The sequence below is a fragment of the Aspergillus lentulus genome (genome assembly GCF_001445615.1).
Source record: "Aspergillus lentulus DNA, contig: Alt16, strain: IFM 54703, whole genome shotgun sequence".
NCBI lineage: Eukaryota > Fungi > Ascomycota > Eurotiomycetes > Eurotiales > Aspergillaceae > Aspergillus > Aspergillus lentulus.
The window spans coordinates 4,005,573-4,031,740 of record NW_028322113.1 but is presented as its reverse complement, the minus strand read 5'-3'; the positions used below and the strand labels follow the sequence as shown (position 1 = coordinate 4,031,740).

At 50.7% G+C, this 26,168-nt stretch overlaps 7 protein-coding genes across 7 annotated transcripts; 2 read left to right on the top strand and 5 right to left on the bottom strand.

The window, feature by feature from the left end:
* Window positions 1–1,767: 1,767 nt before the first annotated feature.
* Window positions 1,768–2,295, bottom strand: ALT_8765 (uncharacterized protein; the record flags this gene model as incomplete). Its single annotated transcript, XM_089600466.1, has 2 exons — window positions 1,768–1,993; window positions 2,060–2,295. 2 exons carry the CDS (start codon window positions 2,293–2,295, stop codon window positions 1,768–1,770), a joined length of 462 nt encoding a protein of 153 aa, XP_089455359.1.
* Window positions 2,296–2,769: 474 nt separating this feature from the next.
* Window positions 2,770–3,531, bottom strand: ALT_8764 (SDR family NAD(P)-dependent oxidoreductase; the record flags this gene model as incomplete). The annotated part of the gene is made up of 1 exon (XM_033557754.2): window positions 2,770–3,531. The coding sequence occupies one exon, from the start codon at window positions 3,529–3,531 to the stop codon at window positions 2,770–2,772; it is 762 nt and encodes a 253-aa protein (XP_033413645.1).
* A 744-nt stretch (window positions 3,532–4,275) lies between these two features.
* Window positions 4,276–6,209, bottom strand: ALT_8763 (MDR family MFS transporter; the record flags this gene model as incomplete). Its single annotated transcript, XM_033557755.2, has 4 exons — window positions 4,276–4,625; window positions 4,700–5,073; window positions 5,155–5,924; window positions 6,021–6,209. The coding sequence occupies 4 exons, from the start codon at window positions 6,207–6,209 to the stop codon at window positions 4,276–4,278; spliced, it is 1,683 nt and encodes a 560-aa protein (XP_033413646.2).
* A 936-nt stretch (window positions 6,210–7,145) lies between these two features.
* ALT_8762 (uncharacterized protein) lies at window positions 7,146–8,684 on the top strand (the record flags this gene model as incomplete). The annotated part of the gene is made up of 1 exon (XM_033557756.2): window positions 7,146–8,684. The coding sequence occupies one exon, from the start codon at window positions 7,146–7,148 to the stop codon at window positions 8,682–8,684; it is 1,539 nt and encodes a 512-aa protein (XP_033413647.2).
* A 1,394-nt stretch (window positions 8,685–10,078) lies between these two features.
* Window positions 10,079–11,052, bottom strand: ALT_8761 (calcium/calmodulin-dependent protein kinase type 1; the record flags this gene model as incomplete). The annotated part of the gene is made up of 4 exons (XM_089600465.1): window positions 10,079–10,396; window positions 10,462–10,542; window positions 10,605–10,721; window positions 10,783–11,052. The coding sequence occupies 4 exons, from the start codon at window positions 11,050–11,052 to the stop codon at window positions 10,079–10,081; spliced, it is 786 nt and encodes a 261-aa protein (XP_089455358.1).
* Window positions 11,053–11,521: 469 nt separating this feature from the next.
* Window positions 11,522–12,981, top strand: ALT_8760 (uncharacterized protein; the record flags this gene model as incomplete). The annotated part of the gene is made up of 4 exons (XM_089600464.1): window positions 11,522–11,534; window positions 11,604–12,051; window positions 12,105–12,260; window positions 12,339–12,981. 4 exons carry the CDS (start codon window positions 11,522–11,524, stop codon window positions 12,979–12,981), a joined length of 1,260 nt encoding a protein of 419 aa, XP_089455357.1.
* A 4,936-nt stretch (window positions 12,982–17,917) lies between these two features.
* flbD (putative MYB family conidiophore development protein FlbD) lies at window positions 17,918–18,862 on the bottom strand (the record flags this gene model as incomplete). The annotated part of the gene is made up of 1 exon (XM_033557760.2): window positions 17,918–18,862. One exon carries the CDS (start codon window positions 18,860–18,862, stop codon window positions 17,918–17,920), a length of 945 nt encoding a protein of 314 aa, XP_033413651.2.
* Between the last annotated feature and the right edge of the window lie 7,306 nt (window positions 18,863–26,168).

Below are 26,168 nucleotides of genomic sequence, written 5' to 3'. Positions count from 1 at the left end.
TGGTACCTTAGTACCGATTTTTACTTTCTTAATACCTTCTTTAAAATAGAGACTATAGTTATCTGCGGAAGAATAATTATTAGTATTGACGGTGCTACCCGAAGAAGTGGCCTAGGGCCCATTGGCCCCTGGATAGCCTCATCTGGGGATACGAAGACAGACCTTCTTTCCTTTATCGTTTCAGTAGGCACCTAAGCATTAAGTTAAAGGAGTAACCGCTGTTACCTTGCAAACATTTTTCAAAATTTTCTGGTAAAACTAGAACTTAATGGGTTAAGAACTTTGTATGCAGTCCCGTATCAAAGCCGCGGCCTTCAATCTCATACACTGCCTATAACAACCAGCCACAACATCTAGATGATGACTCAGCTAGATGATGTTTTGTAACTAACCTGGTCTGCTAGAAGCTCATTCCTCCTAATAGGCAGTTATGTTCCTTTTTGTTCCAGCTTGTAATATAGATTATTGGAAAACCAGTGCAAACTTTTCTGTACCTTGTTTTCTTTCCGAAGCCCTACAACTGAACTAAGTAATGCTTTCGAACAGCTATAGTCTGCATACTTACAGACAAGGCAGTAAAATAAAAATGCGCCATATAGGTGATATGTATAGTCCGTCATGAATCCAACGGTCCAGTGTAGCCTTGTCCTGTGCCTGCTAGCTCCGCCATCATAGATTCGTTAGCTATCACCGCGCCATTCCCTGACAATTTGGATTAATGGTCTAAGGTTTAGAACCTGTCTGGAGCAACCAGGATGGATTTTCTACATCCCAGCCTTTCATGTGGGCGGAGATGCAGCCTTATTTATGCAGAGTCCATTCTTACCACCCCATATGGAAACACTCTTAAACAAGGCATGAAAGCTACTGTCGCGCGCAGGTTCATTAACAAGATCAGCCTCCAGATTAAGCATAGTGACCAGACTGAAAAGAGCAAAAATGGGTTTGTTTAATGTGCACTAAAATACTATATTCACTACATACAACAGTCGCGCCCATTACCATCATGGTACCATTGTCCATCTCCCTGCCAGATTCTTAGAGAGACCCAAGTATTAGTTTCAGCAGCTCCTAGCTGAAGGGCAAATTCGGGACACAATACAAGATTTGCAGTTATACTTGTCCCTATATCTCATTTTAGGAGATCATGCCAGTTCATTATATAACGGAATAAACTTCTCTAAGGGCCTTCTACTGCTTTTTATAGTCAAAATACTACACGTATTATTTGATTTCAGGAAATCATAATCTGAGGAAACAGGAAACGTGAGCGGTGCCGTTGCATTTGCAGAAGGATACAGGGAAACCACTCTGGGACAAAAACCTATACCAAGGCACCCTTCATATCCCAAAAATTGCTGAGATCAGGAACAGAAGGTAATGTTCAGAAAAGCGCCAATAGCTAATGACCTGTCTAACTGTATGTGACTCGTCATACGTTGGTGATCTGCAGTTCGGCACCGATAAATAGTAAAAATAATAATCTATTACTATTTGTCTGATTCTCTAGCCTTGGCGAGCGAAGAGCAATGCCGGCCACTAATTCTACTACTCCTCCAACCCAGTCGAGTGGGAGGCAGCCCATTAAAGGGGTAGCATATATATAGAAGTAATCCCCTCCAAATAGTTATGTCTGCACCTTGCTCCTTCTTTACCTCCCTTCACTCAAACAACCAACACTCCGGAAGTTCGTTCAAGACGTAGTCGGGCAGGAATGGTATGGGTGTCCTTTTTGCCAAGATCGACCCCCTTGGACCGGAGAATCGCTTAAAAGATATAGGTATTGCAGAGAGTTTCTGGTAGCCCAGTCGCCACTGAGGACTCTGGGTGAGGGACTTGGAGAAAAGCGTGGGCGCCGTTCTCCTCGGGGCCCACCTGCATGGGTAACTTGGTGTCATCGGACTTGCTCTCAGCCTCTTCGGGTCCAGCTTCCGCCAGGATCCCCAGTGTCTTCTTCACACGCACAATCAGCTCTAGCCAGGACCAGCTGACCCTAGTTGGTCTCAGCCGCGTTCCACGGGACCAGCTGCTTGACTGTCAATTCCTCTGCCAGACGGACAGATTGTCTGGTAGCGATTTGGACCTGAAGTAGTAGCGGATACATAGCGGGGGCAAGCCGGGATTCTGAAAAGTGGCCACCTCTGGGTGCTCCGAGGCCACCCTTGAATGCGAAGGAGAAACCGGAGGGCTTTTTGTATAGTAGCCGATGCTGATATCGTAGAATGGAAGAGGTGGTTTGCAGCGCAGAGAGAGAGAGTAGCCCAGAATCAAGAAGACTGCCTGGAGCAGGAGCATTTTCTATCTACGAGCTGTCTTCTAGTCTAGATCTACTTGTGCCTCGACCTGGATCAAGTTCGCCAACGTGCCTCGGACCATTGACAAATGTTGAGCAGACAAATCGGGGTCTAGGTCCAGATATAGTACGGTAGACCGCTGGGAGAAATGCTGGGCGAGATGTCGTGGGCTCTGGAAGGAATGAAGTCTCCCGAGCTGGCCGTGTGCAGGGCGTCTTTATGTCCTTGAATGATCAAATCCGTGAGATGTAAGATGCAAGTTAACCAAATAGATAGGCTCCTGCTGGCTAGGTCTAACTTAAGCTAGGGCTGAAGTGTTACTGATATTGTATGCATGATACGAAAGAAGGATGGCAGAAGATAAACGTTATTATTAAGTCGGCTACAAACAGATATAGGCAATTCATGACCTAAAAATTTATCGTCCGTCTCATCCATCTCATAGCCAGCTAACAACACTTGCTCTTCCCTTCTATCACTGCACCAGCACGCCTCCACTTGAATGCAGGCTGGTGCCCGTAATATTCGAATCCCTGAGCAAATAGACAAACGCCTCAGCCACCTCCTCCGGGGTCCCGACCTTGCCCAGCAGGGCCGTCGAAGCAAAGAACTCCCTCGTCCCCCTCCGCTGCTCCGGCGTGGGCCCCCAGATCTCAGTCTCCGTCGCACCGGGATGCACGACGTTGACCCGGAGCGGAGCCAGGTCTAACGCCAGCGCGCGAGTCAACCCGTCCAGTCCAGCCGCGTAAGCAGCAGCGGCCGGCCATCCTCTCATGGGCTTCTCACCGAGCCTGCCACCGCAGAAAACGAGGCTCGAGGTGTAGCTGGGCTTGAGAAACCGCGGGGCAAGCTTGGCGAGCAATGCAGGGACGACAAGGGTCAGCTGGGCCTGGCCGAGCATATATTCCCGGCTGGTACTTGTAATGGGCAGCATGGCCGCTCGACCCGCGGTGACGACGATGTGGTCGAGCGGGGAGTCGACCGTGGTCTCGGCGAGGAGGGTCTCGAGGCGTTGCTCAACGTCGGGCCGGGAAAGGTCGATGGTGAATCCCTGGATGTGCGTGTCGGGGATTGACGCCTGCGATTTGATTTTTGTGACTGCGCGGGCCACCCGCGTAGGGTTGGACGACGCGATGGACACGCGCACGCCTTGCTCGGCTGCTAATCTGGCGACGGCGGCTCCGATACCAGACGAGCCGCCAATTACCAAAAGTGACTGACCGGAAATCGGAGGCATCGTAATGCGGTATGACAGTGGTAGTCGGACTGAGTTGGGATGTGCCGTCTCAGACGGTCAGACCATAGACTATATATACTATAAAATTGTTCTATTTTTCTGGGCAGAAAACATGCTCGGCCATCGGAATCCTGTTAATTCCGCTCAAGTCGGTTTGTTTTGTCATCGTCTGACACATTGCCCCGAGTCGCGCAGTACAAGCAGTTAGTTGTCGGTTACTGACACGCCATCCGTCGGGGTGATGATCAATCACGTCTTGGAAGATATGTGTCGTGCCATCCATGCTGTGTTGAAACTACTTCCACTACTACTATTATCCCAACTAGCTAGAGATGGTTGTCTGGACACCTTTTTGGCTGAGTGGGAGATGTATGACAGAAGATATGCCTACTCGCATCGCTGATCCTTCTCCAAAGTGCTTGTTCGCCGACAAAGACACATGATCTGAGAGCGTAGGCTAAAATTTAGAAACAAATATTTGTTTGTAGTAAGAGCTGTATAGGACGCAGGTCATTGGAGATCGACTGGCACAGAACTAACAGCACTACACGAAAAATTCTGACTGTCATGGTAAAAGCATGAGCTGTAGAACTGTATTATTCTTCTATGACCTATCTAAGCAATAGCAAAACCCGCCTTGCGGCACAAATAAGAAAAGGAAAATAACAACGATTGTCTCTAAGTATCACCCCAGATCGAGTTTCCCAATGCATTTCCTCCGCTGGGCTGGTGGGATCTCCCTTCCTAGACACCAAACTCAGTCGCGCCATTCTTCTCGTCTTTCTGCTCGATCTTCGTCGGGGCCGCAGCAGGATCAGGGAGCTTCTTGAAGGGAATCGCAAGCGACAGGAGAACCGTGAATGCTGCGCCGGCAAGCGAGAAAGCAATGACGTCCTTAATACCCACCATGTAAGCCTTGTGTACAGCAGCTAGGTCAGCGCCCTGGAAGACATGGGAGATTTCAGATGCGCCAGTGGTCAAGACCCGGACTGTGTCGATGTTGGGAGCATTGCTGGCGAGTTCCTTGAGCATATAGTTGGCGAAGATGGACTGTGCCGCGGTGACAAAGTAAGCACCACTAATGGAGTTGCACACTGGTCCACAGCGTCAGGAACTTGCAACTTCACGTAGATTGAAGAGGAGGGGAGAGGATGTCGGGGGAACTTACTCAGCATGACACCAGTGGTGGGGGCGATATGTTCAGGCTTGGAAAAGCTTTGCAGCGCAGTCATTGGGACCTGGTTCCCGAGGCCAATGCCGATGCCGAAAATGACCTGAGGGCCAATATAACGGGCCTTTGAAGAGTCGACGTCGAGGGTGTAGAGCAGGGCAGCGCCCACTGTGGCCAGTACTCCGCTGGCGAATTCATACGGCTGGAGGAAGCGTGTCTTTCCAATGAGGAAACCGCTGAGCATGGACCCTGCAGCAAAGAAAGCCATGAAGGGAAGACTGTTGACGCCACTCGCGATGGCCGACTGGCCGTGGATGGATTGGAAGTAGATGGGCAGATAGAAAAGCACCTGGAAGTTGGCAAGATTGGCACTTGACGGAAATTAGAGGGTTAGCCCGCAAAAACGACCTCGAATTCTTTTTTTTTTGCTGCTTGGGAATTTTTCTACTCACATCCAGCCATACATGGCATTGGTCCACACTAGACGCGGCTTCAGCAGGGCCAGGGGCACCATGGCGTACTCTCCCTGAATCCACTCGACCACGAAAAACGCAATAGTCAGTGCAACCCACAAGACCAATGTGGCGATGACAGAGCCGTCACTCCACGGCTTGGTCTGGCCGCCCCACTGCAGGGCCAAGATGAAGCAAATGAGCGAGCAGAGGAGCAAGGTGAAGCCCGGGAGATCGAGCTGACGCAGGATTTCAACCCATGTGGCGGAGGCGGGCTTGATGTGCTTTGGCACCTTGAAGAAGAGCACGACCAGCGCAAGGACGGGACCGCCCACGGGCAGGTTGATCCAAAAGCACCATCGCCAGGTGACCTCGCTGGTGAACGCGCCACCAATCAAAGGCCCGATGATGGTGGAGAACATGAAGACCGACATCCACAATCCGATCAACATGGGCCGCTTCTTGGGCTCTGCGACGTAGCTGATCATGAGCACGGAGCCACCCAGCGTCCCGGAGCATCCCCAACCCTGCAGCGCTCGACCGACGATCAAGGCCGCGCTGTTTGGCGCGGCTGCGGCCAAGATACTGCCGGCGAGGAAGATGACCACCGAGGTGAGATAGACGAGCTGGGCGGAGAAGTATTTGTAGAGCTTTCCCCACATAGGCGAGGAGCTGCCGACTAAGAGGAAACAGGCGCTTCCATACCAACCGACGTCGTCCAGGCGGTGGAAGTCGTCCGTGATGCCCGGGATTGCCGTGGCGACGATGCCCTAAAGACGCACACAGTCACACACACACATCCATTATTCCGTCCACGTCTCATGGCCCCAGCACAAGGAGTTTGGGAGGTTTTCAATAGTACTCACAATATCCAATGCCGCCAGTAGGGTGCTGAGAAAGATCGTGCCCATGACGGCGGCCAGCCGAAAGCCTTCAGCGTACTCGGGCTCAGGGGCCGCACCATCATCATGCAGTCCATGCTTCTCCTGAACAGCCGTATCTGGCGTGGAATAGCCGCCGTCAGTCGCCCCACTCTCTTCCTCTTTTGTCGCCATTTTGGAAGCGTTTTCGTTTCACTTTGATCGGACCGACTGCTGAGAGGGAATGAAATGCCGGACTCGCTGGACTTGCTGGATGTGTTGGACGAGGTACGAGGTGGTTGATGCTGTACTCTGGTAACCAACTTAGGGTTTATACTCCAGCTGCTCCGGGCTGTTTAGTCAGAAGGAGCTCGCCCATTGGGCCATCAGGGCCATCAGGGCCATCTGTTCCACCATGGTTCTGACAGAGAGGCCGTCTAGCCATTCTGGGACCATGACAAATCGGCGCGAGCGGATTTAGCTGGAGATCTTGGGGGGTTTGCTGACCAACCGCCCCGAACGATCTGATCCTCTTAGCTTATGGCGCTCCGGGGCAATTAGTAATTAGGTCTGTTGCTAGGAAGGTTTCGGCTGAGCCAAGCCAAACAAGGTGGATTAGCCGTGGCCCCAACGGCGAGGGCCGTCGAGTACAGTCAGCGCTAGTGATGCAAGACGGAATCCATTCCCTGTGCTGGCGTGCTTCAACGAGGACACTATCTGTGTTGTCAGACTTTAGTAGTCACGACTCCAGGACAGGAAGACGACAGAATCTTTTTTGCTCGAAGAAGCTCCAAGGAGGCAGCGAACAGCTGCCATAGTAATGGAGGTCTAACCTGATAAACAACTGGACTTTATGGACTACACGTCTGGCAGGAATGTCCCCCAAGCCGTCTCTAGAATAGTCAACTGCTTCCCCAATATACCACGATAAGAGATTTGACTAGCGCGTCTTATTGATTAATTAAACAAGTATCCACGAGCGGGCAAACGCCACCCGCATTTATCAGCAGTCCTGGCCGCCATCGTCTGATCCTCGTTCTGTTGAATGTCTGTCCATCGTCTCTATTCACTCTTCTCTTTGATGCTACAAGAGCGAGATCTGTCAAGAAGCACGCTCAACCCACACCGACCATGCCTACCCTGGACCCCAGTGAGCCGGAGGCGGATCGCAGAGCGCCGCCCGTCGTCCGTCGCAGCGCCCTGGGCTGCACCAAAGTGCGAGACAGCTGCCACTCCTGTGCCACCTCCAAGATCAAATGCACGAGAGAAAAGCCCTCGTGCTCCAAGTGCGAAGCCCGAGGCATCAAGTGCGAGTATTTCTATGCGAGGCGCCCGGGACGTCGACGCGACGACGGCTCGGGGCACCCGACCAGCTGTACCAGCAACTCCTCCTCCCCGTCCTCTTTATCCTCTTCCTCGTCGTCGAAGCCAAAGTCCATCCCAGACAAAGACACTCACAGCGCTCTCCCCCGATCTGGTGACAAAATCGAGGTTGTGGGACTTTCTCCCCAGCAGGGATACGCGACAAACGGCACAGCTCCCCCCACCAGTTTACCTGCGAGCAACGGCTTTCTCAATACACCTCAGAGCTTGTTGATGACGGAAGCTGCGCTGACGACTGATAATATTCTGGGCCAATATCCATCAGACATCTCTTCCGTGCTGGCGGACTCGAATATGTTTCTTTCGCTTTCGGATTTCAACCCCGATCCCAAAGACATGGACTTTAGCATGACGGATTACTTTGGACATCCCGCCATCGACGGCGACCGTGATATCGGATCGCTTCTCACACCGGAGACCATCAGTTTTGGCTGGGGCGCGTTGGACTCTAATGATCCTTTGAGTGCGCCATTCGCGGATTCGTCTTGGGTACCCTCGCTTGCTTCGAGCATTCCAACATCGTCTACTACAGACCCTAATATGATGATGATGATGATGCGCGCGCCACCTACGCCCCCCACCACCGACATATCCTGTGGCTGTGTGGCCCAGGCTCTCGATCTGTTAAAGACGCTGTCGTCGGCTCAGTCGTCCCCGACCTCCTCGATTTCCGGCACGAGTCATCCGGCGCTCTCGTCAAGCATGACCGCTATGGTCTCTGCGCAGGCGGTATTGGTAGAGAACAAGCACCACATCGAGACAGTAAGCAACCTGCTCTCATGCTCCTCCTGCACCGAGGACGCCTTCCGGCTTGTAATCGTCTCCATGATTGTGCTCAAGATCCTGGAGCGCTACGCCTCTGTGGCGCGGATCCAGGGTTTCGGCTTCGGCTCAGAGGTCGGCAGTGTGGAGACTGACACGGGGCCGAGGTCAGCAAACAGCATGATCTCTAGCAGCGAGGACCAGGTGAGAGCGCTAAGCCGTACACACACCATGCCCTGGGACGATAGCGCCAGAGGTTACGCCCCCGCTCGGCTTGTCCTCGGCGAACTGCACCGGGTGCAAAGATTAGTGGATCGGCTGTCACCAAAGCTAACAGGCAGTAAGGAAGGGGATGCTCGAGGCATGGAACACGCGATTTGGGGCGGTCTCCAGGTAGCAAATGGAAATGACAAAACGCAATCAACACCCTTTCGTTCGAATACGTTGGCTCAGATGGAGAGCGATATGCGGGACAGCCTCAGTTCCTTGTCTGCGGATATCATCACCAGACTTGGACAGAATTAGAATGAATGATTAGATTCCTGGACTCCGTTCAGAAGGGGCGTTATTGCCGGACGGTAGAATTTTCCTTTTTTCTTTCCAGGAATTCACAGGGGTATTTGTGCTTTGATGGAGACGGTCTATATATTCATCACTTCACCAACATCATTTTAAGAAAGAATAATGACGATCTGATCCACCAGAGTAGCGAGCTGACTGCACCCAAATGGACCTAAGCAATAGGTGTAATTTACCAAGTGCCCCTGCATGAGTTATACATGTCTACGTGACATGTATCCCTACTCAGCTCCAAAGAGCGTTGAATGTCAAACCGCTCTCTTTGCACATTTCAGCTTGAGCGCAGCCGTCATTTTGGACGTCAGAGGCTTGCCCGGGGGCATTCGGGCAGGGGGGATCTAATGACGAGCCTGAGCAGTCGAAGCCGTAGATAGCTTTTCTGTAGAGCGCCATACGGTTCCATCCCACGGCTCTGTCTTCTCAGGCCGGCCAGCAGATGCTCGTTATCGGCGCTCTCGCCCTGCGGATTAAGCCTTCGCGTGTGTCCTTGCGGCCCCCAAAGGGCATGAGCCGGCCGACATGACGAGGATGTCAGCCTTGGTCTCATTCTCTTTTATTCCGGCGACGATCCTGTCGATCTCGAAGATAATGGAGACATCCGGCCTGGATGAGGTTGTACGTCTCTGTCGATGCCGGATGTAGCTCCCCTAAAGACTGCGACAACGCTGGCGGGGAGGCTTCCAACGCCCACATTGGCATGCCGGCGCCGTTTGGAGAGAGACCATTTTGTTGAAATATTATTTAGAGATGGTCAGGAAAGTGTGAGCTCTAGCAGTCGGCTGGATGAGACCCAGACTCTTTATGCTGTCTCTAGCTCCATCCACCCACACATCTACTACTGGCCCCTGTCAGAGAGACGGGGCATACCGCTCTGACACATCACCCCGCCAGCCATCGCTGATGCTGGCTGACAGATCAGCCCGAGACAAAAGCAAAGAATCCTTCTTCGGACCAGCACAAGGGGGGAGCTCGGGTAATGTTGATTTCTAATCGATCCGTCTTGGTCAGACCCTACAGCACGCCGAGCTCTTGGAGTAATTCTCGTGAAACCCACCACTGCACCGACCAGGGGGAACAGCGAGCGAGTCGCATGCAGCCAGGATCACCTATAGTACATTATCCCAAAGCTCTTAGAGGCTGCTGAGAGAGCCTTTCCCACCGCCACCTCAGCGCTTGGACGTCTGAAGGAATGCAGCAGAGTAGAAATGCCAAATCAAGTAAGGAAAGGGGTTCTAGTCTTACTTGGAGAACCGCAATATCAGCCATACCAATACAAGCGCCGCATACCAACCGGACTGGACTGGATTGGAACATGAATCGCTGCTTCTACCCCATCTACTTTACTGGGCCGGGGCTATGAGCGAAGCCATGAATATTGCAAAATTCGCCTGGAACTGAAGCAGTAGGTAGTTACTTAAACCTCGGCGATAGTCCGGAACAACCTCCTCATCGACCTCCTGCATGGCCTCATTCTCGGCCAACTTGCTCACTTTCGCACGGAACGGAGAGTCGTCAGGTTTGTCCATATATTTGAACAACCCCCGCAGTCCCTCAAAGGGCAGTCTCCCTGTAAGCATGTAGAACGTGATGACACCCAGAGACCAGATGTCTACCGCCGGGGTATAGGCGAAGCCCGAACCATCGACCGCGGCTTCTTTCTGGCTGCAAATATTTCAGGAGCCAGATAACTTGGAGTACCGATCACAGTGCAAAAGACCGTCACGTCTTGATCCACTTGCTTGCTCACTCCAAAATCTCCAATCTTGACCTTCCAACTGGGGCCTTTGGACGTGACAAAGATATTCTATAGCAGCACAATAAGTACTCGGCAGCAACCAACCCATGCCCTGCCCCACACATACTTACAGGGGGCTTCAGGTCCCTATGGGCGAATCCCTCGTCATGCATGAGTCGCAGGCCCTCTAGCAGTTGGACTGTGATCGTCCGGGCTTCTGTTTCAGGAATCGCCTTCCCCAAGGATCCCTGGAGATCGCCCAGCGCCATGTATTCCATGGCAATGCAGATGCAGAGTTCATCCTCGTACCAACCCGAAGACCGGACAAATAAGGTGCGTACACTGGAACGGGTCAGGGACGGGCCCCGTTCGCGGAACAGATCGCGAGCAAGTCACCTCTTTCTTGGAGAATTTGGCGATCGCTTCGAGTTCTCGAGTGTCATCAATGCTATTAGCAAGGGACTTCGCCTTTAGTATCTCCTTGACCGCTCGCAGCCGTCCTCCCAGCCTGTCCGTCGTGCAATGCTGCAACCAGACCTCGCCATAAGATCCCTTGCCGAGGAATCCTTTTTCTTCCATTTTTCCTCGGCCTTGATCCAAAATACCGCTCTGGATGTACTATGGCATGTGTACTCGTGCGTAAAGCGGGCTGGTATCCGGGAGTTTTTCGATTCGTGGGCGCGCATCATGTTCCGATCACTCGATAGTGAGGGGCCAACACCACCGGCATAGCGGAGCCCACCTTTCTTCTTCATGTCTGGCGCTTTGAAATACCATGCGTTAATGGGCAAACGCCGTCGTGGAAAGGCTCTGCTGCGCCTTGCTCAGGGAACAACCTGACACGTGACTTGTCAGCCTTGTCAGCCTTGTGGTGCATCGGAGACTGCATTGACGGCTTGTTCCCAAACCCGAAAAAGACATTCACCTCCTCGGCACTGGCCGTGATTGAAAATGGTCAGGCGCAGAGCTCGGCCTGGCAGTTGTCGGCACTGTTGATCTTTGTTTCAAGTGCGTCCCCGGCTCGACGGCCCTGCGAGGCAGAGCGCTAATGAGATCCCCAGGTACGGCAAGGCACTCGTTGAGAGAGGTATAACAGTTTTAAAGCCGCCGAGCGCGAAATCTCCGAGCAGGCGCGCTCTCTCTCGCCGGTCGATGGAAACGGATCTCCTTGCAGCTACAGTTCCTTTGGGAGATCTGGTCCAGTTTGGACGAGGAGCATCAACACCTGCAGGACGAAACCCTGCATTTACTAGTTCAAAAGCTCCAGCACGCCGTCTTGCAGATCAGCAAGGTCGAGACAAGACATAACGAAACTGGCTCGGGCCGCCTGTCGCGTCTGAAGCAGTGGAAATATGCATTCACAGTGAAGGAATGCCTCCACAGCGCGATCGACGACCTGAAAGAATGGCAAGCCATCTTTGATCCGTCGTGGTATCTGATCATCCGCGTGGCGAGCCCGCTCATCGACGTGGAGCTGGCCAGGCCGAGACAGCCATCAGAGACGGCGCTTTCGGTCGCAAACCGACTTCGACAGGCTTTGACCACGAACTGCAGCCCAACGAGCGGATTTTCCTTCCGGTGTCGGGGATTGCCAAGTTCTAGGACTCGCGCATACCGTTTTCAGAAGCCAGGACCTTGCACCAGGTTGGTTCGAGTTCGAGCTTCTCCCTGATCGTCTATCACGCCGAATGTCACCCCGACGCCAACCTCTCCGTCGTCACGCAAGACGTGGGCGCTCTGGCCCGACGGCTTCGCCACAGCGAGCCAATCAAGTTCTGCCTGCTGGAGTGATTCGGGGTGGCTAAGAACCAAGACGAGAACACCGGACGGGTGGATTCGCTTGACTTTATCTTTCGGATACCCAGGAACATGCGGCAGCCACGCAGCCTCCGCGACCACCTCTGCGCCGGGGCCAGCTACTCGCTCAGCGACGTGTTCGCAACCGCCAAGCGACTCGCGCTCTCCGTCAGCTATGTTCACATTATGGGGTTCGTGCAGAAGAACATCCAGCCCGAGACCGTCCTGGTCTTTGGCGACGCGAGATCCGCACTGGGATGGTCCGCCCTCGTGGGCTTCCGGACGGTTCGCATGGCCGACGGCAAGACGCTGCGGCACGGAGATGCCGCCTGGGACCGGAACTTGTACCGCCATTCTGATTGGCAGGGGCTGCTCCCCGACGCCGAATATACCATGCAGCACGATGTCTACAGCCTTGGGGTCTGTCTGCTGGAGATCGGGCTCTGGCGGACCCTCGTGGCGTATGGTCCCGAAAATGGCTCGCCCTCCCTCGCGAAAACGACGGCCGGCTTTCCCGACATTGGCAACCCTAACTTGAAAGACGTTCTCATTACCTTGGCCACCGACGTGCTGCGGCAGCGGATTGAAAACAAGTTCGCACAGGTGGTAGTCAATTGTCTCACGTGCATGGATGAGAGCAATCGCGATTTCGGAGACAAGGAGGACTTCCAGGATGAGGATGGCGTCCTGATCGGTGTGAAATACATTTAGAAGGTGGGTGTGACGGTCCTAGAAGCAGAATCTGGGTTGGCTAGCTTAACATAGATTTTGCTCCAGCTGGATGCAATATCTCTATGAGACTGTCAATTTAGTTAAGCTCACTTCATCGGGATACAACGAAGCGTAGCCTGGACGGCAGGCAGGGTAGCCTCGTCACCAAGTCGATCTCTCATTTGCCGGAGTATCTTTCGCATAGTAGAGAGTCTTTGCTTGTTTTGTACTGCTTAAGGGAGATCTCAATGCCATTCTGGTAGGATGTCAATTTCAATGGGTAAATCTAGCAGGATAGTTACAAGGGAAATTAGAGGGTACGCAGGCTGTCTGTCTCCTAGGTCTCATCCAGGCGAGCCTACAATGATCGTTCAGAAAATCATTGTTCTATTTGTATTCTGTATCAAATTGGGAGAGGAGCAGTGCACTCTCATCGTACCTTGAACATGATGTATTCCAAAATAGGGACAGCAGTTGATAACTCTGCGACAGCTTTCCATCAGCAAAGCCTTGGTAATTCCTGGCGAAAGATGGGAGACATGCCATGTTACGCTATCTACAGCCAAGCCAGCAAAGGATAAGCATAAGCTGCTTTTCAGCTGGACGCTAACTCAGGGGTAAACATTATAGCTACCCCTATGTTCGGCATACACGCGAAATTGCAATCACCAAGGATACTTCATCCAGACTTCCCAGAGATCTCGTAGACCCGCATGCCGACGTCGTAATACCATCCTGCAAGTCATATCCAGCACCCTGCTCATCTTCCCGAGCAAATAGAATTCGTCTGTCCAGTTTGCCAAGCGATATGCACCACATCGTTAAGCCACAGCAATTTCAATTTTCGGCCACCCCGATTCAGCCGCAATGCTTTCGCTCGATTTCATGATCGCATGAGAACCGTTGTATGACGGCTGGCTGCACTGTTGTAGGGGTTCCGTCGACACACATTTAGTCTTACTTCGTACCATTCTGTATTTATCGGTAAGACCATACAAGTCAAGCCTCTCAATTAATTTCTGAGTACGGAGTACTCCTACCTTCCCCTGAAATAGAAGGTAGGTACCCAAAGTACCCCCCTTGGTACCTTAAGTACTTATGTTTCCATGTTGTCGACAGGCAGTAGGAGTAACCTTCTGTAATAACAAATACACCCACCGAATTTCAACGGCTGGTATGTGACGGCCCCACGTGGCAAGCGCCAGCACCAGCGTACCTAAGGATAAGCGCCCTGGACCTGAGCGGAATGGAACGCCTCAGGCATGAGCGGTTTGTGCTTTGACCTCGGCCAGGGCCGGGGTGTATGGCTGATCTGGACGGTGATTAGCCCGCGCGGGGAGCCACTATCGATCTGCGAATGTAAATCCCGTCGGGCAGGCTGCATCTCTGACAAATACTTGGAATGGTGGCAGCTGAGGATATGAGACTGCCCTGGTCTCGCTGAATATATCCCAATGCAGAAACTCGGTTGATTGCCAAGCGGGGACTGCAGGGTGATTGACTGGCTGCGCAGGGCAGGGGTGGTGACTGACTCGGTGGTACTGCAGTGCAGTGTGGAGCTGAATATAATAACTGGGATGAGAGAGCTAACTGGCGAGTATTATAAGCGATGCATAGGTGGTATGCTTATTATCATTCAAGGGATTCAATTCAGTTCAGGCTTGGGGTATATCCATTCATACTGGATACTGTATTTGGAGGTAAGGTAAGAATACTGTACAATACTGATCAGAGATGATCCACAAGCGGGTACTCTAACTCCATCAAGCAAGTGGAATACTATGAGATGATATCTTCCAGTCAAATATCGGCATTGCCTGATCGACCTTTTACAACCAACAATTACAATTAATAATAATACACCAGTACCTAGCCAGATATGCAAAGCAGGAACATGCACAACACTTGGTCCAGATCCTTGTTAACGCTCCGGCTTACGCATCTGAAGCCCAGTAAATAGACTCTGCCAAAAGCACAGCCAGTGAATTATACTCTTGTTTACTCCTGCAGGATTCATAGCAATATTACACCTGTCGGATTGAATTATGACGATCGTTAATGGTTTGCTGATTGGAATGAGGCATATGCATGGGTCTCTTATAAGCATCGATAGCCGATCCTGCGAGGCTGCCACAGTATGTCTCACTGATTAGACTAGTCTTCCAAACCAATCCTACGTACTTTTTAAAGTATACTTTGACACGTGAATTCCTTCTGTAAAGTAAGACAACAATACTACAGAGTACAGTTTCATAATTCCACTCAAAGATACCAAACTGCCCCACAGCCCGCATGACCGGTCAAGTACACTACAAGGTCAAGACAGAGGCAACCATGGGTCTCTTCTCCCGGCCGTTTCATCTAAACGGCCAACCAACGGTTTTTTTGACTCTGTCTGGCTCTGGCTCTGGATCCGCCAAAGGCAAGCGGGGACCACTGGAGAACCCCGGCTGTCGGTTCAGGAACGGTTCCATGGAAGAAAATGGGTTCGACTGCTCCGAGGAGATGCTGTGCTTTTTCCTGATCGGGAAGTAGCCTGGCAATAGCAGTGCTCGTGTACCAATCTGCACGAAATGATTGCTGTTCTGCGATGACATATTTTGTGCGGAAGATACTGATATAGAATTGTCATCTTTAAGGGCAAACTTCTGCCGGCAAGCTCCACTCGGATAGGATAAACGCACAAGACAAGACAGCGATCTCGCTTATCGAGACAAGAGTCCCCTCCACGACGCCACAAATTAGAAACAGGCATCGCGGAAAACACTCTAACTCCAAAGTAAATCAATTAATGATCACCAGGACGAGTGTTTCAGCTTTCCGACGGCAGTTATTTTTAGCTGTCATCGTTCACCACCACGATAGAGACGGTAATGGCATTGTTCATTACTTCAGTTTCAACAAGATGGAGTATCCTCGCTACCTTGGTTTCAGCGAGCGATCAGTGTTAGTACCAAGTGCGTGACAGTCGGGTATCCCCCTAGGTATCCTCCTACGTCACGCGGCGCCAGCCAATAGACTAACCAAGACAATTCCAAATACTCATGTCCAGGTTTGCCAGCCTCGCTGATCGCCTCCAGTCCACTCAAGCCGCCTGCGTATGTACCTACTATCTACAGTTGCAGTACTTACAGTACCCTCCTCTTTGACCTGAATCCTCGTCATTGTGACATTCTGACCCTTATCTTCGACCAGCTGTGTCGGATCTTCCTTGTCTAAGACTGAGCGTGATGCCGACGTGAGACAAGACAACTACCGAGTCAGTAATCCCCACTTGAGTGGATCGCAGAGTCAGTTAGGAATGTTGAGGAAGGACCTACACCTGCACCGTGGTAATAACTACTCAGTACACTGTATTTTTTATTCCTTCTCCTGGCTACTAGGATAATCGCTATAGCCATCTAGTTACATTCGTAGAAGGTCAGAAGCGGATGGATTGTGCCTTGTCGGGAGGACTATGGGCCAGCCATCCCGCCCCGTCTCGTCTCGTCTCGTCTCGTCTCAGCTTGAGCCGAACTGTCCTGCAGGGAGACTGGGACTAGATACTTGCAGTCGCACTTGCATCTGCAGTCCGCGGTGGCGACTGACTGGCGACAATGGGGCTAGCAGCGATCAGTGGAGGAGGCTATCCATTGTGGCTGACTGAGGTGTCAACTGACAGGCCTAAGTACATCCCAGAACCAGACCTACCAGCTGCCTGTACCCTGTAGACTAGATGCTATGTCTCCTAGACAGTGCAGTATAGATGGTGATACGCGATCCAAGCTCGTCAGTAACTACCCTACACAACATTCATAACAGATAGCCTGTTATACCTTCGGACGACCGTTGGGAGTACTCCGTAAAGAACGGTACACCCAAGCTTACAGTTTGCGCTTACAGCCAACAGCCTCCAGTGTATACAAACCTACAGCAAGCTGACCTTAGCGACCCTGCACGCAAGACAAAACGGAAGAAAAGCCAATCACCACCCTCACTGGCCAAGTCCAGCAGTCCCCACTAGCTACTCATCTTCTGACCCAACCCAGTCCTCCAACCCATCCGGCTCGAACTCTACCCTGGAAGACTGGGAGTCCGTACCCCAGCCTATCAGACCGAGAAGAGACAAGAGAGTGACAGAAGGCGCGCTAATCTGCATGAAACCATCTTTTTGATCCCTGCATCGTGGTCTCCTCCACTTGAATGATAGGATCGGGGGTTTGCTGCAAGTTATTGCAGAGGTTTGTCTGTCGATAGTCGATGGTTGATAGTTTCTACCTGTCGATTCTGGCCAGGATCTTGATTGCATGCATACTGCTTTTTTTTTCCTTTTGTTCCTTTATTTTCTATGGCCGGAGGTGAGCTGGAATCTGACCCAACGGCAAGTAGCAAGTAGCAGTACGTAGGCGTAGGCTCGTAGCGAGCGCGAGATTATGGATTGCCGTCCTCCCTCCACCCCTTGCATGATCCTCGTGAGTGTGTCTGTGTGCGTGTGCTGTGTGGCGATTCCACCCTGACAGCCAGCCACGGTCTCGTCCTTGCATTGTCGGTGTGGATTACACAGCAGATCTCGTTTCTGCGAGGGAAACTGAATCCGAAAGCCTGATGGAAGGTACTTTACGGTAGCAATAGTGAAATAAACATTATGATTCATTTGTTCCTTTTGGAATCATCATCAGCAATGGGGTATTATCAAGTCCAAATATGCTCCAGTTGTAGTAGTAACTTCCAAGGCCACTTTCCCTGTTTGCAGAGGATAAACACACTCGTGCTTTTTTTCTTCAGGTTGGAGACTCGCGTATCCCGCGCGGCGCTCGCATCCCAGAATTTGTACACCGTAAGACAAAGGAGATAGCAGACAATAAGGAAATGTAAAGAGAGACAGAGGTCGGGTCATATATACAGAGGCACTGCCTGAAACAAAGAAAAGGCTCATCTGATCGTTGCAAGACATCATTTAATTAAGCAGGTTGTTGAGGCCCATTCGCGAGTCTCGTCGGGGCTGCTGCTCCGATCTGCATGGCTCTGGCGTGGTCCATGCAGGTGTCAATGATGCGGTCGGATGGCTCCAAGGCTGATTATCGGGGGCCCAGCGTGGCTTCGAGGCCACGTCGGAGAACGGCTCCAGGATCTTGAGATTGGAGTACGTATGATGGCTCCCGTATCCATCCTCGGATCCGTGACTTTGTCTGCGAAGGTCGACCGGAAGCGGGAGCATCTGTGGCGATGCAACGGTCCTAGGGGAAGCTGAAGAAACCGAGTTGTGGTCGGAGACCATCGAAGGAGGAGAGACATCTGAGAAGGCGGGCGAGGTCAAGGGCGTCTCGACGGGGCGGTTCAGAGCTGGAAGAGTGTAGATGGGACTTAACTGCCGGGGGCAGTCGACCGAAGCGGCAGAGGATTCGCGTCGTGTCTGAATGCTCGAGTTCGTCCATGAAGTGAGCGGTCTGTCGTGGGAGAGGGAGAAGCGGGGGCGGTTGATGGGGCTGCTGAGCGCCGTCGAGGCGCGCGGGTATGGAGCTTCGACTCGGCCATGGAAAGTGCGGGATGGGCTCGTGGTTGCGGCAGAGAGACCTCTTCTCTTGCGGTTCATGCTGCCGTTCCACCAATTTTTGACTGCATTGTCGCTGCGGTTGCCGAGTCGTCGGGCGATCTCCGCCCATCGCTTGCCCATCTCGTTGACCATGCGCTCGATCATCAAGCCCTCCTCGGTGGAGATGGGGTCCCGATTCAACGAGGGCTTCAGGTTCTGATGGAATCGCTCCCGGCATTGCTTGGGAGACCGGTAGTGCATGTGTTGTGAAATGCGCACCCAGTTGTTGGGGCCTTGCTCGCGGACTAACTGAAGGAGCAACTGATCCTCCTCAGGGACCCAAGGTCCTCGACGATGAGTTGGAGCCATGTCGATTTCGAGGGGGTTCAAAATAGAGTCCGGCTTTGGTCGAGTAAAGATAAACGCAAGACAGAGGAGTATAATTTAGAAAGAAGAATCAAGCTTGGGTCTAGTTTGGTAATATAGTTGGGATGCGGGCGGAAAGGGTTGGCTCAAGGCTGGCTGGCTTGGACTTAAACCCGAATAGTGGGGAGCAGACCGTTTAGCGTGCAGACAGCTGAAGGAGACTGGCGAAACGAAGTAAGCCGTTGATTGGTGCCGATTGCAAGCCGATTGTGAATTGGAAGTCGACTCGAAGAGCGTGGCAAGAGGTTGTAGTTATATGCGGATGGGAACACCAGGACGATGGATGGAACAGCGATGATCATGACAGGAGAGACGGAGATGGCGATGGACTTATTTATTCTCTCTCAGCGAACCAGAGTAGCAGTCCAGTCCAGTCCAATCCAGTCCAGGGAGACGGGTCAAAAAGAAAAATGGAAATGGCTACAGACTACAGTAGCACTAGGTCGTACTGCTCCACACATCAAGCACGCTATAGGAGAAGATCTGATCCAAGATCTCGGAGCTGACAGTTGTCGGAATAATAATATGATTTTCTTTTGAGAGTTTTTTATTTGATTTAAATATTTATATTTTCCTGTATTATTACAGGTCTGTATTTGGTCTGTCTGTAAGATACCATGTATGACAGTTGTAACCACCGACTGGTGAGCCTCAGGAGGGCAGCAACTGGTTATAGTTCCGTATGTTAATGAACACTAATCTTGATATTTATTTTCAGTGGATTATTGCTATACTGCTCTCTTCAAGAGCCTTTGATGTACTCTTTACCTGAAAGTGTAGATAAAGTATACAGTGACATAAAAGTGAATCCTGCCATGACAATGATCCCACATGAAGGTGGGGCAGACACAGAGAGAAGTATGTGGATGCTTTTTGCGCAGTATCCCTTCTGGGAAGGCCAGGGACCAGACCCATCAGTCTGACAGGGGGCCCCAAAGCCACAAGCAGCCAGCGAACACAAAGCTAGAAAGACAAAAAGTGGCGGCAAAAAATTAGAAATAAAAATGAAAATGAAAAAAAAAGGGAAAATCCAACACTGAAAGCGATCAGCTGCAAGCTTGCAGGTTGCAGCAGCCTGGGCGTTTCCAGATCGTGGGGGAGGCCATTGTAGTCTCCCACAGGCTCGGTATTGCAGCAGGGATCTTGTTGCTGTAAGCAATGCTGTGTGATACAGAGTGATCACTTCCATTTTCTCTGGCACATAGAGCTGATTCAGTTCCTTTGCCAGAGTATTGTATGGAAGAGCAGGAAGAGCATAGGGAAGCTAGGTTATGCAAATAACCCCTACCTACACAGGGTTATGGGGCGCAGGATTATTCCAAAACTACGGACCTCGTGTGTCCAGGAATCTATCTACAATCTACAGTAAACATTACTGGTTCAGGATACTTCTGATTCAGGGGGACACAAGTCGATCCCTGGGCGTTCGATAATTGTAGGAACAATTTGGAAGCATATTGATACTTGATAGATCAAGTGAAGCTGAATATCAAATCGCGACGGTGCTCCACAGCAATATAGAGAGGAAAGAAGGTTAACAAATAGAGATTCAGTCTCATTGTTATCCTTGATTCCATTATCAATTCAATTTATCCCCTGTGTAAAACACAAATACTCTCGTTCAGGTAGTCTACACCCTCGAGCCAGCCATTGAAGACGATGGTGGCCCATGCTCTTCAAAGTTCAGGCCCTGACAGAAAAACGGGAGCGGCAGAAACGGTCTCCTATGGAGTCTGAACGAATGAATCCGCGCCAAGGAGTCATCGGGGCTCGGAGTTAGGGCTTGCTTTTAGAGATGTAGTACTAAAAAGGTAGTACTCCGTAGACTAGAATCCTTTTCCATACCAGAGCATGAATCTAACTCCATCGAGGGAATTCAATGTAGATGGACAATATTGTAGACAGGAGGTTACAGAAAAAGAAAAGGAAAGGTGCTCTGGCTTTGCAGACAAATAATCAACCAGGATTCTTCCATGATTTGTTCACTCTAATTATCAAATAGGTACACAGACTCAATGTATCTAAACAAATTATATCCAATGAAAGACCTATTGTTGATCAGTGTTGCTGAAATAACAAGATACAAAAAAAAAACAAATCATAAGAGCTGCTTGTCCTCTATCCCCAAGCATGTATGAGTACTGAGGCAGCCTCAGCCAGCCATGTCCAGCCCTCGGCCATTTCGTGTCATCATTGGCCCTGAAGCCAATCCTGATCTCTCCACTCTTCCGTGGGCCGTTACCCAGACCATGAAGATGAACCGTTTAGTGGAGAATCATGATTGGCGCCTCTGCATCTAGCGTCTTCTTGGAATTTGGAATCTTTTTACTTTGAGATTAACCAAGCCTGGTTGCGATCGCCATGGATCTCGCCAATCCGCAGCCTCGAATCGGGTGTAGCTACCTGCTTGTCGGCGCCACCACTGTCAAGGCATGAAGTCCATGTTTATTATTATGTCCAGACTTACTACTCTGTACATCCATAGTTACCTAGTACTGCATGTTTGCTTACACACTTACTAGAAGTGTCGTTCACTTACGTAGTTACTGACATCATATCATTGCGTCCGATCATTACATTGCAAGTAATGGCCACACCACATCCAGCTAACGTCCATCATGATGATATTTTGGGAGTGGGGCGCTACGGAGATGTCCTATTTCCTGGAATCCTGGCTGAAGCAGTATGGGATACGCAGCTCACGAGAACCCCGGCAAGATCAGCTGCAATAGTGTCTCCACGTAAAAGCCCAGGTTTCCCACTGACCAGCTAGAAAACAAAAAGTGACACCACGCAAACGGTCCACCAAAACCTCATGTTCGAGATCCTGACTCACGTTTCGCTGCAGGGACCGAACCCAGAGTGCGGGTGTCAACTCGCTTCCATTCGAGAAGGCGAATGGAAGATTGACAGGTCTCATTCTACCCCTTTTTCTGTGAAAATTTTCCTTGGATCTATTTTCCCCTTCCACTGTGGCATCGTGGGAGAATTGTACGGTACGTATGATAGATCGAGTGAAGTCATGGCGAAAGAAGCAAGCATGCATGCCATGGCAGATCGAGGTTCGAAATCCTGATTAGGATAGAGATGCTGGTTGAGCCTGACTCGCAGCCTCCAATCTGCTGAGCCACGCGTCGTGTTCATGCAGCCACAACGCTGACCATCTACTTTGTCTTCAATGGCTCAAGGGCCATCGCTAACTAGCGACATATCGGGGAACTCGGGAACCATTCATAGCCTCATCTCCTCATCGATGCACGAAGAGATACTACCCAATCAAGCAGATTCAGCTACCCCGAATGGTGCCCCGTTACTTGGCGTCCGTCCGCTGTCATAAGTGGGCGACAGGGGACCAAATCGACAATAGTCTCGCAGGAGAAAAAGCTAAAATTGACAGGATTTGAGAATGTGGAAGTGTCAACCTAGCGATCATTATTGATTGACATGTTTTACTTTTCCCTTGATCAGCGCTTAGCCGCCACGCGAGGACATTGGGCGCCCCGTTTGCATCGGAGAATTTGGCTGGCGATATCGGTTCGTGCACACGACCCAGTGATTGATTGATCGATCAGTTCGAGGTTTCTGTGGTGGTTGTTGACTATTTACCTGTTGAACCATGGAACCAATGCAATGGCACGGCACTAATAAGCTTTATGAACGATCAACTATGCTGATCATAACTGGGATCATCCTAATTCCAGTTTTCAGCTGCGCCTATCTTAAGCATTTTCCTATCTCGAACAGAGTGCCATCATTGGTACGCTTCTAGAATCAGGATCAGCGTGATGTTGTTGGTCTGGAAAATAGATGAATCGGCCCTGTTCGGTCGTAGATATTCTCAGTCTGCACGGAGCAAGATTCGATCTGAGCATACCTATTATTTAATGCGCCGAGTGTATGATATCGAGACTGAGAGCGTCTGCTACAGACAGTGTGCGAGTTTCAGACTCTACCACGCACTTCTTGAAGGACACCCCGCTATCTACTCTGTAAAGCCGTTAGGAACCAAAGCATGCCCTGCAATCAGAATAACCATAACCATAGTAGTCGTAGGTATGTGGGCGGCTGTCATTACCGTTGCGTTTAATACACAATACAGCGGAACAAACAAATACAGGTGCAATGGTAATACGCTAGTCCAATCACAGGAATAGAAGCACGAACCCCTGAAGCTCATAGTCATGACATGACGAACTCTCGCCAAAGCATGTCTCTGATTGGTGGATTCATTTTAAGGTATTTGTCATTATGGGGCTACCCCTCTAAGCTTGTTTCAGGAAATGATAGACGGGCCAGCCCACTCTCTAGCTGGTCTGCTAGCCTCATCAATGGGGTTTTTTACTGTCTGGTGACTGCCATGACCATGGACGGAGTACTCAGTAGTAACCAACTATTATCTGCAAGCCTTAGCAGAGGCAGACAAGGGAATGGTTCAATAATGACGATATATCCAGCAGATCATTATCAGGCCCTTTCAAAATACAACGACAGTACTAGTAAGGGAAGAATCGCCGAACATCTCCAGCTCAGGTACTGTACTCCAGCATGTATCGGTGCATGCCCGCACTAACAGACCACCAGTGAGCAACGAGTAATGCTCGGTCTGGATCGGTCTCACCCCGAGGCGTTTTCTGCGACGATTATCGGACTATAAGCACTGGTGTCTAACTGCCAGTCAGGCTGGCGCATCATGGTAGATAGGTTACGAGAAAAGCCATGTGGACGGGTCGCCGCGATCCACCCTCGTGGTACAGTGCGACCGCAACAGACACATATGCCTACAATACAATGCATTTTGATAGTTCTGGAGGTGTAACAACGGGAATATTGCTGAGTCGGCGGGGAATCCACTGACGATATTAGATCGGTGATGGATAGATTGATGAAGCAGGGAGAGGAGACGTGATACGAGATGACCTGTCATATCGACATTAATCGATGTTTTATATTAATATATATTATGTATTATTATATACCCTGTAGTTAATCTACTCCGTACTCTCTTGACTAGCAGGCTAGCAGCATTGACTACCAATGACGACTGAAGAGTGACAATCCGCGACTATTGATTCTTGATGAAATCCGCAATCGCTCTGTCCCGGTCACTGCAGTTGTAGTGGTGCGGGCGTACCCTTAGCCTGGGTACCAACTAAGACGCGGCAAGTATTTGAGATTGATCCTGGTACTATACTAGCCTGCGTCCTTAGTCCAACGCAGGGATAACCCCCTGTCAGTTGCGTTACGATTAGCGAGAATGCCCCAGGCAGCGATTCAAGATCCGAGGTTTTTGTCATGACAACTGGAGATCTCATACAATTTGACATTTTGAATTCGAGGCTACCAATATATCACCCCTTGTCCTGAGGTCAATGGAGCAGATTCCAAATATTCAGAGGGGAGATGGAACTATATATTATCATTATATAGTAACTGACAAATAAGTATCCCTGTGAAGGGTATATATGGAACGCCTCACAAGTACTTCGTGCGGACAGTACAATACGTAATACGATACGATACGTGTACCGCGATGACCAAAAGAGTAAATGGGTAAAGTAAAGCATTCACCTAGCAGAAGTTCTAGTAGAACACCCTTGTTCCAAAGAGTGGAGCGAACGGCCCTCTCGCATCCGCCGCTGTTTCCTGACTGTCGGGCCTCCAGCTTGCAAAATGCGAACCTCAGGGGGTCCGAGCACCCCAACTGTCGGCGGCAGTCCGCTGTCAGTCCAGTCCAGTCCTGTATTCCACAGGACCAAGAAGTGAAACCTGTCCGGAAATACGGAATTTCGGAGCCTTAGGTACCACTCTTGGGACCGACAGGGCTTGCATGATCGTCGCGCAGACTCGCTACGGACCTACCAAGTCGGGTATGGAGCAATATAAAATGGAGTCTCCGTACGAGGAGATTTTCTGGTTGACAAGGATTTGAGTTTTTTGAGTTTTCAATAGACTTGACATTAGAGAAACTGTGCCGACATGTCATGTTGTTTAACTCTGTGACAGTTAACAAAAAGGGTAAAAGAAGCTGTGCGATTATCAGTGATCAGGACAAAGCACCTACATTCTGCAGGTACCTGACGATAACGCCAGAGATGTCATGAAGCGATCATTAATCTACGCCCTGATTGCAATCTAGCACCACGTAACCAGCGTCGATCATTGCACAGATCTTACAAATCATGCCGTGCAATGGCAGAGGGGCAGTCGGCAGACTATTGGAGCCCCTATACAGTCTATGAGTAGTGGCTAGGACGGAGAACTCCGCAGTGATGTCGATGGGGTTCAATCCATGTATGTCGGTAAGTTTGGTATGAAAGTATCAGGCCGTGTCGGGCAAAGGTTCAACGAGGATGATCGAGATTACCGTGTCTACGATCTCACTTGGACACTCAATCAGAATGAACGGGATGATTGATCTCTGGATGATGACGTAGGAATGTTCCTTAAGGGACCTTTTCCAGATACATGCCGTAGGTCAACAATGTCATTACAAAATAAGTTAGTTGGAGTAACACTGCGTACAGAGTAATTAGTCTACTCATAGTAGTCTAGTCTAAAAATGTTAAGATATGGGCCCAATGCATAGTAACAAACAAGACAAACATTGCTCGGGCTTCATGTCTCAGTTTGTACCCGCTCGGGGACCATCGCGGCCATGTGGTTCCCGATACGCCCAAGCGCCGACACGGGAAGACCCCGATTTTCCCCATTGGGAGTTGACGTCGCATCCATCACGAACTACGGAGTACACTACATCCTTCCACTCGCAGTGCTACCATTCCTGTGCTGATATTCCACTCTAGCAGAGAGCTCCTTCCACCTATGGTATGGGAGTTGCAGAACTTGTGTGTGTGTCGGCGTCTGTAGCTATCCTGGGTCATCGTGTCGGGAAGTGGCAGGCCTTTGCGTCCTGAGATTCCAAATACTCCTACTGGTGTGGTGAGCTTGCGGCTGCCGTTCCACCTTTTCCTCTCATCTATGCTCGGAGAAGTGCCGTGGGGCGCGGGGCGGAGGGCATGACCGTTCTCGTCATCATGGCCGTCACGATGACCAGTTGCTCGCTTCTCGTCCCGGACCCCGGTGGTACATCCGAGCAGGCTTCAGGTTGGGGCTCGATATCGCCAATGATAGAGAATCAATGTTTGCCACCCGTGAGATGCGTGCTCTGGCTAGGATTGGCGGAAATGCAATGTGATGTGATGGCACTATTGAGTATCTCGATGCTGCGTCACTTCAGCTTCAACTGACT